General features: G+C 45.6%; 1 protein-coding gene across 3 annotated transcripts in view; it reads left to right on the plus strand.

Moving 5' to 3' along the window:
• LOC135173778 (nipped-B-like protein) overlaps window positions 1–14017 on the plus strand; it is a 265346-nt gene that overhangs the window by 169583 nt on the left and 81746 nt on the right. For all 3 annotated transcript variants that reach the window (XM_064140921.1, XM_064140923.1, XM_064140922.1), the window contains one exon: window positions 13003–13185. In XM_064140921.1, coding sequence (XP_063996991.1) covers window positions 13003–13185 — 183 coding nt within the window. The remainder of the gene's footprint in view (window positions 1–13002; window positions 13186–14017) is intronic.

A 14017-nucleotide genomic window follows, 5' to 3' on the forward strand; every position in this document is an offset into this window, starting at 1 on the left:
AAGACACAAGTGATTCCAGTCAGAGGGGCCCTGCCTCCAACCAGATGGAGGAGAGGGCTGTCAAGAGGGACTTCAGAGCCCTGGGTCAACAGGTCAAGGGAGTGGGAGCAGAGGTAGTGTTCTCCTCCAGCTCCCCAGTAGTGGGTACCAACTCAAATAGATTGAGGAAGATCTGCCAAATTAATTCTTGGCTTTGAGCCTGATGCCACCAGCAGAATGTTGGGGTTTTTGATCATGGGTTGATTTACATGATGCCAAGCCTGCTGGCAACAGATGGGGTACACCTCACCCAAAAGGGGAGAAAGGTTTTATCATGGGAGTTGGTTGAGCTTCTTGACAGAGCTTTAAACTAGATTGGAAAGGGGAAGTGCTGGGTTCCTCAAAGGCCATGCGGGAGACCGGCAAGACATGAGCTTATACCAATATGATACTTAGAAGGTCAATCTGTTTATTGAAGCTAAGAGTGATACTTATATAGTGGATTCAGTACAGGCATATGTACTTTTGATAGACTCCACTAACAGCAACATTCGGTTGTTCCCAGAGCTGACCAGCCTGCCCCCCTTTAAGGCCCCCTCGCACAGCTCAGCTACAGATAGCAGCCCACTTTCTCAGCTTCTCTGCTAGCCTTCCTAAGGCCGCTTTCCTGCAGCTGTGCTTCTTATAAGAGCGACCTTAGCATTACCCTGCCTGTTCTCCTTATTTTCAGACTGCTCAGTTCTGCTCAATTCTTCTCAGACCCTGGCAGGGAAGGACTAGGCTTGCTGGAAACATCCTGGAACACCTGTGGGGTGGTGAGATGGCACCACTGCTGTCTCAGGGGATGTAGCGGACATGTGATAAAGAAGGTGCAAGGGTCATTCATGAGCTAGCATTCACGGTAGTGCCTGAAAGTGATCAAGCCCTACTGAAGGGTATCTCTGCAAATGCATAGAGGATGGGTAATAAGCAAGAAGAGCTTGAAGATATCATCCATCAGAACAATATGATATTATTGCCCTGACAGAAACATAGTGGGATGAATCCCATACCTGGAGTAAGGTGTTGGATAGCTATAGGCTCTTCAGAAGTGGTACACCCACAAGGAGGTGGTGGGGTGGCCGTGTATGTCAGTGAGGGCCTCAACTGTCTCGAGCATGTCAATGACAGTGATGATAGGATTGAATGCTTGTTGGTAAGAATCAGGGGGAAAGGGCAACAAATCAGATGTCATAATGAGGGTCAGCTATAGACCACTCCACCAGGACGATGGAGTTGATGAAGTATATTATAGGTGTCTGGGGAAGGCCTCAGAATCGCTAGCCCTTGCTCCTGGAAGTCTACTGGAAATAAAACACAGCAGACAGGAAGCAGTTCTAGATGTTCTTGGAGTGTTAGGAAATGTAATTTCCTAACAAAGCTGGTGAATCAGTCAAGAAGGGATGGCTCACTACTAGACCTGCTGCTTGTAAACAGAGAAGGACTATTAGGAGATGTAAAGGATGGTGACCATCTTGGACAAAGTGACTATGAGATGGTGGAGTTTTTAATTTTTAGTGAAGTTAGGAGTGGAGTCAATAGAACTACATCCTTGGGCTTCTGGATGGCAGACTTCGACTTGCTTAGAAGACTGGTTGATGGCATCCCCTGGGAGGTAGTTCTGAAGGACAAGGGAATCCAGGAAGGCTGGACATTGCTCAAGAGGAAAATCTTCAAGGCACAGGAACAAGCTGTCCCCATGCATCAGAAGACAAGTCGTCAGGGCACACCTTGAGTACTGTGTCCAGTTCTGGGCCTCTCAATTCAAGAGAGATGTTGAGGTGCTGGAACCTGTCCAGAGGAGGGCGATGAAACTGGTGAAAGGCCTGGAACACAAACCCTATGAGGAGAGGCTGAGGGAGCTGGGATTGTTTAGCCTAGAGAAGAGGAGGCTCAGGGGTGACCTCATTGCTGTCTACAACTACCTGAAGGGACATTGTAGCCAGGTGGGGGGTGGCCTCTTCTCCCAGGCAACCAGAAATAGAACAAGGGGACACAGTCTCAAGTTGTGCTGGGGAAAGCATAGGATGGATGTTAGGAGGAAGTTCTTCACAGAGAGAGTGATTTCCCATTGGAATGGGCTGCCCAGGGAGGTGGTGGAGGCACCGTCCCTGGAGGTGTTCAAGAAACGACTGGATGAGGCACTCAGTGCCATGGTCTAGTTGACTGGCTAGGGCTGGGGGATAGGTTGGACTGGATGATCTTGGAGGTCTCTTCCAACCTGGTTGATTCTATGATAGGGCAGAAGACTGGTCTGGCTGAGAGCTTTGGGTAGAATTCAGGAAGAAAAGGAAAGTCTACTGGCTGTGGAAGAAGGGGCAGGCAACTCAGGAAGAATACAATGCTCTTGCAAGGAAATGTAAGGAAAAAAATAGAAAGGCCAAAGTTCAACTAGAACTCAATCTGGGCAGTGTCATTAAAGATAAGAAAAAGTGTTTTTATAAGGATGTTAACAGTAAAAGAAGAGCTAGGGAGAATGTCCACCCATTACTGGATGTAGGAGAGAATCTGATGACCAAAGACAAAGAAAAGGCTGAGCTGCTGAACCCATTTTGCCTCAATATTTGTCAGTGACACAAGTTGCTCCTTGAGTGTTCTGCCTCCATGTGATGGTTTGGGAGTTACCCGCACAAATTCACGAGACTAGACTCAGTCAGCTGGAAGTTAAGGAAGCTATATTTACAGTTTAGCACAATTTACAAGCATATATATATATATATAATATACACAAATATTTACAGTTATATACAAGTTAAAAGTAATACAGAAACACAAAATCCCTCCTGAAACAGTCGGACTGTCAGGAGGCTCCTGACTCAAACCTCCTCCCCCCCTTCCCCCTCTTTCCCTCCCTTCAGAAATAACCAGATCAATCCCCCTATATCTCACATGATAAATCTGCAGGGATCTGAGGTGAGATGTCAAAAAGACGACAAGAAGTTTAGAGGAAAAAGGGTTAGGTCGGATTAAAGTGTTAATGCAGATGCAACCACACAGACTGACGGAGAGAAGCAGCAGTGAGAACTGAAAAGTGTGTGAGATCTGTCTTATTTTATATTTCTACTACTTGCTTCTCTCAGCAGAAGACTGAGTGATATAGGTAGCTGTTTTCTCCTCACAGCCAAGGATTTAATTTCTCTCAGTAATATATTTCAATTAGTCTCAAAACAGCACAATCCACCCCTCTAAATCACTCCATGTTTTGCTGAGAACTATCTGTCTAATCAAAACCAATATTTACAATAATGAATAGCACAAGTTCAGTTTACACTTCATTCCAGCTATCTTTGATGTAGGTGATTCAAAAGCTCAGAAAACAGGAAACTGTCTACTCACAGATGAGATGAAAACTCTAAACAGTTTGTATTATGCACTCTGAATGTAGACTTCTCAGCTAAAGTTAAATTTCTCTGTGGAATACACTGGATTTCACCATTCTCCTGCATTATCTAGTATGTATGGCCAGGACCTTCAGCAGACACCACCCCTTGAATAGATTTCCCTTTGCCTGAAGAAAAAAACACGTAGTTTTAATGAATGGAGCCTTTTCATGTACAACAGGAACTTTATCAGGCTCTATTGTTTGGACCAAATCTGATTGTGCAGGTCCTGCTTGTGCTAAATGCTTCTCCCAGATTTTCAAAGTTCCACCCCCCCCATGGCCTTTAGGGTGGGTTTCAGCAAACCGATGTATTGTTCAATCATCCCTGAAGCTGGTGCATAGTAGGGTATGTGGCAGATCCACTCAATACTCTGTTCTTTGGCCCAGTTTCTCACAAGCTTGTTCTTGAAATGAGTGCCACTGTCTGATTTGATTCTCTCTGGAGTTCCATGTTCCACATGATTTGTCTCTCCAAGACAAGAATGGTGTTACGTGCAGTAGCATGTGGAACTGGAGAGGTTTCCAGCCATCCAGTGCTGGCCTCTTCCATCGTTAGCTCATACTGCTTGCCAGAACGAGATCGAGGTAAAGTTATGTAGTCAATCTGCCAGGCTTCAAACTAGCACACTTGTACATCTCTGCCTTGATGTCCAGACGAATCATGGGCCCACCATGCTAAGGACAGGTCACCTCGGTGTTTCCAATCAAGATCAAGATCAGAGCTTGTATCACCTTGAGAAATCTTAGCAGCTTGGTCTGCCTGCTGGTTATGTTGGTGTTCCTCAGTGGCTCTGCTCTTAGGCATGTGTGCGTCTACGTGCCGCACCTTCACTGGAATTCTCTCCAGTCATGCATCAATGTCCTGCCATAGATCAGCACACCAAATGAGCTTTCTTTTCACCTGCCAACCATTCTATTCCCAGTCCTTTAGCTAACCCCACAGGGAATTGGCTACCATCCATGAGTCGGTGTAGAGGTAAAGGATAGGCCAATTCTCATGTGCAGCCACATCAAGAGCAAGTTGGACAGCTTTTACCTCAGCGAACTGACTGGATTCTCCTTCTCCATCTCTCGCTTCAGTAACTCTCCTGGTAGGACTCCAGACTGCTGACTTCCATCTTTGCTTATTCCTAACAAGACGACAGGAACCATCTGTGAACCAAGCATAGTTCTTTTCCTGATCAGAGAGATCACCATAGGGAGGAGCTTCCTCAGCACGAGTTATTTTCTCCTCTGGAGGTTTGGTACAGTCTGTGCCTTCCGGCCAGTTGGTGATCACCTCCACCAGACCAGGGCAATCCAGATTACCGATTTGTGCTTGTTAAGTTATCAAAGCCATCCATTTAGACCAGGTTGGATCTGTGGAATGATGCGGTGAAGAACCTTTGCCTTCAAAAATCTAGTTTAGAACTGGCAATCTAGGAGCTAACAGCAATTGTGACTGTTCCAATCACTGATTTCACTCCTTCATAGGCTGCTAGTATTTCTTTCTTTGTTGTGGTGCAATTTGCCTCTGAGCCTCTGTAGTTACGACTCAGAAATAAAGTGGGTGACCACGTGTCTCACTTGGAGCTCTCTGCCAAAGACTCCAAGTTGGACCACTGTCACTCACAAGACGACAAGAAGGTTAGAGGAATAAGGGTTAGGTCAGATTAAAGTGTTTAAGGCAGATGCAACCACACTGACAGAGAGAAGCAGCAGTGAGAACTGAGAAGAAGTGAGTGTCTTATTTTATGTTTTGATTATTTGCTTCTCACAGCAGAAGACTGAGTGATATAGCTCGCTGTTTTCTCCTCACAGCCTAGGATATAATTTCTCTCAGTAAAATATTTCAATTAGCCTCAAACCAGCACACTCTGGAACTAGAAGACAGGGATAGGGATCAGAAAGCAGACCCCACAATTCAGGAGGAAGTGATCAACAGCCTGTTATGTCACTTAGATGTGCACGAGTCTATGGGACCAGATGGAATCTACCCAGGGGTACTTAAGGAGCTGGCAGATGTGCTCACCAAGCCACTCGCCATTATTTGTCAACAGTCCTGGCTAACTCAGGAGGTCCCAGCTGAGTGGAGACCAGCAAATGTGACACCCATCTACAAGAAGAGCCAGAAGGATGATCCAAGGAACTACAGGCCTGTCAGTCTGACCTCAGTGCCAGGGAAGGTTATGGAGGAGGTCATCCTGAGTGCCATCACACAGCACATACATGACAACCAGGCAATCAGGCCCAGTCAGCAGAGGTTTATGAAAGGCAGGTCCTGCCTGACTAACCTGATCTCCTTCCGCAACAAGGTGACCTGCCTAGTGGATGCGGGAAGGGCCATGGACATTGTCTACCTGGACTTTACTAAAGCCTTTGACACTGTCTCCCACAGCACTCTCCTTCAGAAATTCATGGCACAAGGCTTGGATCAGTGACCTCCACACTGGGTAAAAAACTGGATGGCCAGGCCCACAGAGTGGTGGTGAATGGAGCTAAAGCTGGCTGGTGCCCAGTCACCAGTGGTGTCCCCCAGGGTTCAGTACTGGGGCCTGTCCTCTTTAATATCTCTATCCATGATCTGGATGAGGGGATTGAGTACACCCTCAGTGGCTGTGCTCATCTGCTAGAGGGTAGGGAAGCCTCACAGCAGGATCTGGCCAGGTTAGACTGATAGGCCAAGGCTAATTGTATGAAGCTCAACAAGGCCAAGTGTTAGGTCCTCCACTTGGATCACAACAACCCCATGGTAAGCTACAGATTTGGGGATGTGTGCTTGGAAAGCTGCAACTTGGAGAGGGACCTGGGGGTATTGGTTGATAGCTGACTGAGCATGAGTCAGCAGTGTGCCCAGGTGGCCAAGAAAGCCAATGGCATCCTGGCTTGTATCAGAAACACTGCGGCCAGCAGGAATAGGGAGGTCATCATCCCCCTGTACTCAGCATTGGTGAAGCCACACCTCAGGTATTGTGTTCAGTTCTGGGCCCCTCAATATAGGAAGGACATTCAAGTGCTGGAATGTGTCCAGAGAAGGGCCACCAGGCTGGTGATGGGCCTGGGAGCACATGGCCTACAAGGAGCATCTGAGGGAGCTGGGGTTGTTCAGTCTGGAGAAGAGGAGGCTGAGAGGAGGCCTCATCACTCTCTACAACTACGTGAAGGGAGCCTGGAGCGAGGAGGGGCCCAGCCTCTTTTCCTTGGTGTCAAGCAACAGAGTTCTGCACTTTGGCCACAACAACCCCAAGCAGCGCTACAGGCTGGGGACACAGTGGCTGGAGAGCAGCCCGGAAGAAATGGACATGGGGGTACTGGTAGATGGTAGGCTGAAGATGAGCCAGCAGTGTGCCCAGGGGCCAAGAGAGCCAATGGCATCCTGGCCTGCATCAGGAACAGTGTGGCCAGTAGGCCGAGGGAGGTTATTCTGCCCCTGTACTCAGCACTGCTCAGGCCACACCTTCTTCTCCAGACTAAACAATTCCAGCTCACTCAACTGTTCCTTGTATGCCATGCCCTCCACACCCCTCACCAGCTTCATTGATCTTCTCTGGACATGCTCTAGGACCTCAATGTCTTTCCTATACTGTGGTTTACAGAACTGAACACAGTACGCAAGCTGTGGCCTCACCAGAGCCATGTACAGGGGCACCATCGTTTCCCTACTCCTGCTGGAAACGCTGGTTTTGATACAGGCCAGGATGTCATTTGCCTTATTGGCCAGACAACCCTCCACCAGCACCTCCAGCTCCTTTTACACTGGGCTCCTTTCCAGCCACTCTTCCCCAAGCCTGTAGTGTAGCTTGGGGTTGTCATATTGTGATGGTTTGGGTGTTACCCACCCTCCCACACTTAAGAAAATCACCCAGACTAGTCTCAGTCAATCTGGAAATTGAATGAAGCTCTATTTATACCTTAGCAGAATATACAAGCAGGTATTTACAGTATATACAGCTATGTTCAGAAATATACAAGGTAAAAAGGTAATACAGAAACACAACAGCCCTCCCAGAAACCTGAGTCCCCAGGAGGGGCTCCCAACCACCCTTCCACCTTCTTCCAACTCCTCTAATTTACCATGGACTTTGCCTTACGTTCAAGGTGAGTTCGGAGGATCAGCCAGGGAGCTTAGTAAGCAGACATTAGCTAGCAAGTTAGGGAGAGAAGTGCATGCAGCCCAAAAGCCTGCTCAATTTAGTGTAATCTGCAAACTTTCTGATGGTGCCCTTGATCCCCTCATCCAGATTATTGACATATTGAACAGAACTGTCCCCAATGGTGTCTCTGGGGGACACCATTTGTTACTGGCCATCAGGTGGATTTAACTCCATTTATGACAACTCCTTGGGCCCAGCCATCCAGCCAATTTTTCATCTAGCAAAGAGTCTATGAGACACTATGTGATGAGGTGCAAGTTTATTGAGGAGAGTGCCATGGGAGATGGTATCAACGACTTTACTGAAGTCCAGATAAACAACATCCACAGCTACCAAGGTCAGGCTGACAGGCCTGGAGTTCCCAAGATTTTCCTTTCGGCTCTCTTTGTAGATGGGTGTCTCCAATCGTCTGGCACCTCACCAGTGCCGAGTACAGGGACATGATCACTTCCCTACTCCTGCTGGCCACACTATTTCTGATCCAGACCAGGGTGCCGCTGGCATTCGTGGCCACCTGAGCATACGGCTGGCTCATGTTTGTCCTGCTGTCAACCAACATGCCCAAGGCCTTTTCTGCTGGGCAGTTTCTAGCCACTCTGCCCCAAGCCTGGAGCTTCCATGAGGTTGCTGTGGCCCAAGTGCAGGACCTGACACTTAGCTTTCTTAAACTTCATACAACTCATCTCAGTCCATTGATCCAGCCTGACCAGATCCCTTTGCAGATCCTTTCTGCCCTCAACCAGATAAACACTTCCAGCCAATTTGGTGTCATCTACAAGACTGGAAGAAAGGAAACACTACACCCATTTTTAAAAAGGGTAGAATCATAGAATCAACGAGGTTAGAAGAGACCTCCACAAGATCATCCAGTCCAACCTATCCCCCAGCCCTATCCAGTCAACTAGACCATGGCACTAAGTGCCTCATCCAGTCTTTGCTTCAACACCTCCAGGGACGACACCTCCACCACCTCCCTGGGCAGCCCATTCCAATGCCAATCACTCTCTCTGTGAAGAACTTCCTCCTAACATCCAGCCTATACTTCCCCTGGCACAACTTGAGACTGTGTCCCCTTGTTCTGTTGCTGGTTGCCCGGGAGAAGAGGCCACCCCCCACCTGGCCACAGCCTCCCTACAGGTAGTTGTAGAAAGCAATCAGGTCCCCCCCTTAGCCTCCTCTTCTCCAGGCTAAACAACTCCAGCTCCCTCAGCCTCTCCTCATAGGGTTTGTGTTCCAGCTTTGGTCGCCCTTCTCTGAACATATTCCAGCGCCTCAACATCTTTCTTGATTTGATGGGCCCAGAACTGGACACAGTACTCAAGGTGTGGCCTGACCAGTGCTGAGTACAGGGGAAGAATAACCTCCCTTGTCCTACTGGCCACACTGTTCCTGATGCAGGCCAGGATGCCATTGGCTCTCTTGGCCACCTGGGCACACTGCTGGCTCATCTTCAGCCTACCATCAGCCAGTACCCCCAGGTCCCTTTCCTCCTGCCTGCTCTCCAGCCACTCAGTCCCCAGCCTGTAGTGCTGCTTGGGGTTGTTGTGGCCAAAGTGCAGAACCCTGCACTTGGCCTTGTTAAATCTCATCCCATTGGCCTCTGCCCACCCATCCAGCCTGTCCAGGTCCCTCTGCAGAGCTTTCCTACCTTCCAACAGATCAACACCTGCTCCTAGCTTGGTGTCATCTGCAAACTTACTGATGCTGGACTCAATGCCCTCGTCCAGATCATCAATAAAGATATTGAACAGGACTGGGCCCAGCACTGATCCTTGGGGAACACCACTAGTGACAGCTGCCAACTGCATGTGGCACCATTCACCATCACTCTCTGGGCTCTGCCATCCAGCCAGTTCTTGATCCAGCACAGAGTGAATCTGTCCAAGCCATGAGCTGCCAGCTTGGCTAGGAGCTTCTTGTGGCAGACAGTGTCAAAGGCTTTGCTGAAGTCCAGGCAGACTCCATCCACAGCCTGCCCTACATTAACCAGGCAGGAACCTGATCATAAAAGGAGATCAGGTTGGTGAGGCAGGACCTGCCCTTCCTAAACCCATGCTGGCTGGGCCTGATCCCTTGGCCATCCTGTAGGTGCTTTGTGATGGCACCCAAGATGACCTGTTCCATGGCCTTGCCTGGCACTGAGGTCAGGCTCACAGGTCTGTAGTTTTCTGGCTCCTCCTTACGACCCTTCTTGTGAATGGGTATCACATTGGCAGCTCCCAGTCTTCAGGGACCTCTCCAGTGAGCCAGGACTGCTGATAAATGATGGAGAGTGGCTTGGCCAGCTCAGCTCCAGCTCTCTCAGCACCCTAGGGTGGATCCCATCCGGTCCCATGGACTTGTGAGGATCCAAATGATGCAGCAGGTCCCTTACTGCTTCCTCATGGATTAGAGGGGGACTGTACTGGTCCCTGACTCCATCCACCACTTCAGGAGTCCAGCTCTCCTGGAGACAACCTGTCCCACTAGTGAAGATTGAGGCAAAGAAGGTGTTAAGCACCTCTGCCTTTTCCTCATCCTTTGTCACTCTGTTCCCATCTCTATCTAGTAAGGACTGGAGGTTGTCCTTGGCCCTTCTCTGCCATTCAGATATTTAAAGAAACACTTTTTATTTTCCTTGGCAGCCGTGGCCAGCCTGAGCTCCAAATGGGCTTTTGCCTCTCTAATTTTTTTTCTACAAGACCTAGCAACTTCCTTGAACTTCTCCTGGGACACCTCCCCTCTCTTCCAAAGGTGATACACTCTCTTTTTAATCTTTAATCCCTTCAGCAGCTCCCTGCCCATCCAGCCTGGCTGCCTCCCTCCTCGGCTCATCTGCAGGCTCAATGGCACTGCTGCTCCTGTGCCTGCAGGAGTTCTTTCTTGAAGCAGCTCCAACCTTCCTGGACCCCTTTGTTGGTTCAGCCTGGAGAAGAAGATCTAGTAGCAGTCTTCCAGTATCTGAAGGGGGCCTACAAGGATGGAGAGACACTGGTTACAAAGTCCTGGGGTGATAGGACTACGGACCATGGCTTCAAACTAGAGAAGGTTTAGATTGGATGTTAGGAACATGTTCTTTACTACGAGGGTGGTGGAAGACTGGAACAGGTTGCCCAATGAGGTGATTTGGGCTCCATCCTCGGAGATATTCAAGGTAAGACTTGATAGGGCTATGCATAACCTGGTCTAATTGAGGATGCCCCTGCTGACTGTGGGGGTGGGGCGTGGACTACGTGACCTTTGGAGGTCCCTTCCTGCCCAGACCATTCTATGATTCTATGATATCCAGTCAGTTGGGACCTCCTCAGCCAGGACTGCTGGTACATGATGGAAAACAGCTTGGTGAGCACTTGCACCAGCTCCCTCAATACCCTTGTGTCCCAGTTTGAGGCCACGAGCTACCCAGGACTGAAGGACAGAAATGACTCTTACTCCTTTTGAAGAGTAAGAATGAAGATACTGCACACTGATTGAAAGTTTAAAGGGAGATTCTATTTACTAGTGCATATATGCAAAAGGCAAAGGTAGAATGAATACATCCACAAGCTAAGCCAAGTCTATCGGCTGAAACCTTCTAGAATCCTCCATCCCTTCCATCCTCAGCAGGCCTGAGAGTAGGCCATAACTGCCCTCCTCAGCTTAGGCCTACAAGGCCTCAGTAGGCCACAACACATCTCAAAATTCTCTGCCAGTTAGAAGCCATCTCCCCCACACAAACCACGAGATAAGTACAGATGTATCAGAGAAAAGAAGTGAAGGAGGGGAAAGGAATGATATCAACCAAGAACTGCCTTATAAGATGTGATATGGGAAAGTGGAGTGGAATAGAATAACAATTCCACTGCCCAGGCATGACTATGTGGCATCCAGATTAGATGTGGCTAGAATCCAGCCAGCTGTTGGTATAACACAGAGGAACTGATCTATGCATGCTGTCATACTCCTGCCTACCTTCAATCAAATGTCCAGACCACTAAGAATAATAATTTCACAGCACCATATTAAACCAAACATTTTATAGCATTTTTGGAAGCAATATTGAGAATTTAGGTAAAGTTGTCAGGTAGTGCTTATCAAAGGGTGGCAACCAAAGCAAATAAATAAGTGACCACAGCATGGGGGAAAGGAGGGGTAACTTTTGCTAATCAGTTCTACTTTATTTCCCTGAGTTTGAGAAATCAAATATTTTAAGTTTGGGGTTTTTTTTAATACACTTAAACAGGATGACTCCCTGAACATACTTGAGAATTACATTAAAAAAAATCTGATCATTAGTTTCATTGCTTATAGACAGTTTTTATTGATGTAGAGACATGTGAAACCAGCAAAATGTGATACTTGCAAAAAAATTTGTTGCTGGAAACTATTTTCTCATATTGAGACTGTTCTAGTTAAGGTTGGGTTTTTTTGAGAGGAGACCAATATTGGATGAGAAGATGGGATATTAGTGTAAAAATGGAAATAAATTTTAGAAAGTTATGTTAGTGATAAAGCAAATGCAATTAAAGTGAATTATCATCCAAAAGATGATATCTTGGAGGATTTGTGTATGTATAGCAATAGGTAGGCAGGTGATTTCATTTATAAGTAATATAGTATTCCTTGGGAAGGAGAGAGAGGCACTTATGACAACAATATTTGTTCTGTTGTTGGGACAAGGTTAACAGATTAGTCTGATAATTTTTAAATCTGTGCAATGGGTTCTTTGATAAATACAGATAAGACATCAAATAAACCCCCAAGAAATACTTTTGGATTAATTTGGTTTCCTTGTGTCACTTGTAAAATATTTTAACAGTAAATCATTTTCATATTGACTGAATATGCACCTAATTGTAGTTTCAAAATGTGATGAAAGTTCTGTGATGACATCTGTTTTTCTCTGTGGGAAAGAAACCTGGTGTGGTCCAACTTTTTTGGGGTGTATTATAAAACTACTAGTAGGAGGTAAGAAAAAAACCATAAAATCTGAGACAGAGGTTGAGATGTCAATGATTTGGTCTGTATTTAGGGACAAGACCACAGAGATTCTGCCACAGATTTTCTCTACCTACTAGAAAAGAGAAGATTAGTGGTTTATGTACACTAAATAACATGAATGAGAATGGATAGAACTGTTAATGAGGCATAATGAATCCTCAATTTACCAGCACTGTTAGAAAAAAAATTAAATTCAGATTATGAACCGAAATAAGACTACATTTTGTGAAGTAGAGTAAGCATGCCTTTTTACAAAGGAAATTCACCAATGTGAATTTGTTTATATGCCTAACAAAATATTTTATCTGAAATTCATTATGTTAATTTCTAATTGCAGTGTGAACAATAAATGTAACTTTAGAAAGGGATGTCCAATGCATCCAGGTATATCTAACTGTGATATTATTTATTAGTGGATAAATGTAAGAAGTTCTTGAGAAAGGACTGTAGTGTTGTGTCCTTATTATTAGTCTCAGGTTCATGTTTATTCTTCTTGGTCTCCATTAATAGGTAGCATAGATCAGTCAGTATTAAAGGAGTTGCCTCCTGAGCTCCTCGCAGAAATTGAATCCACCATGCCACTTTGTGAACGTGTGAAAATGAACAAGCGCAAACGTAGCACAGTTAATGAGAAACCAAAATATGCTGAAATTAGTTCTGAAGAAGACAACGACAGTGAAGAAACTTTTGAATGTAAGTAGTACATTGTTCTGTTTCTACTCCTAAAGAAGGCTAATAATTTCCTTTTGCAAAAAAATATACTTTCTTTTTTTGTTGGCTACTCTAAAAGGTGAAAATTAAATTGCTGTCCAGACAGCTACTTACTTGAGCAAGAATCCTTTTTTCTTTTTAAAATAAAAATTACATGATTTCACTTTGAAGCTTGTAGTTAGATTTTTGCTATGTAGTCAGGTAAAGTTCATAAGTGTAAAAATATTGTTATACACCTCTAAGTTAGGAAGGAATTTCATACTTACAAATAAGAATGTAGTTAGTTTGCCTCTATGGTAGTTCAGTAAGTCAACTCTGAAAAGAAATTTCATTAAAATGGAGTTCAGTCTGAGTAACATCTTAGTTGTGTTACCCGCATAAGGCCATAGAAGTTCCTATTGCTGTTGAATTGAGAATGCGTCTTGCTTATAATGATTTTTTTCCCAAGTTTGCACTCTTTCTACCTTTGCTTATCTAAACATCATTGAATTTTTGTAAAACATGTTTTGTTGCTTAGTCTTTCTTAGGGTCCAAAAGATTTGTTTGTCCTGCTTTTTTACTGTTTCAAGTTCTCGTCCAACAGATACGCAATGCATATGCACATATGCACATAAAAATTATAATAGTGATAAATCTGTTGTTTATCAAAGAAGTTATTTATCAAAGATTGTTTTTAATTTAAAATATAACAGAATAATGCAGTGCTTCTTTAACTGTATAAGATCTTGAGGTAACTTGTATTCAGATTATTTGCTTCATTGAGGATTCTATAGTCTCTGTTTACCATATCAGTTTACCTGTTTCTGATGTTAAT

The sequence above is a fragment of the Pogoniulus pusillus genome (genome assembly GCF_015220805.1).
Source record: "Pogoniulus pusillus isolate bPogPus1 chromosome W unlocalized genomic scaffold, bPogPus1.pri SUPER_W_unloc_1, whole genome shotgun sequence".
Lineage (NCBI taxonomy): Eukaryota > Metazoa > Chordata > Aves > Piciformes > Lybiidae > Pogoniulus > Pogoniulus pusillus.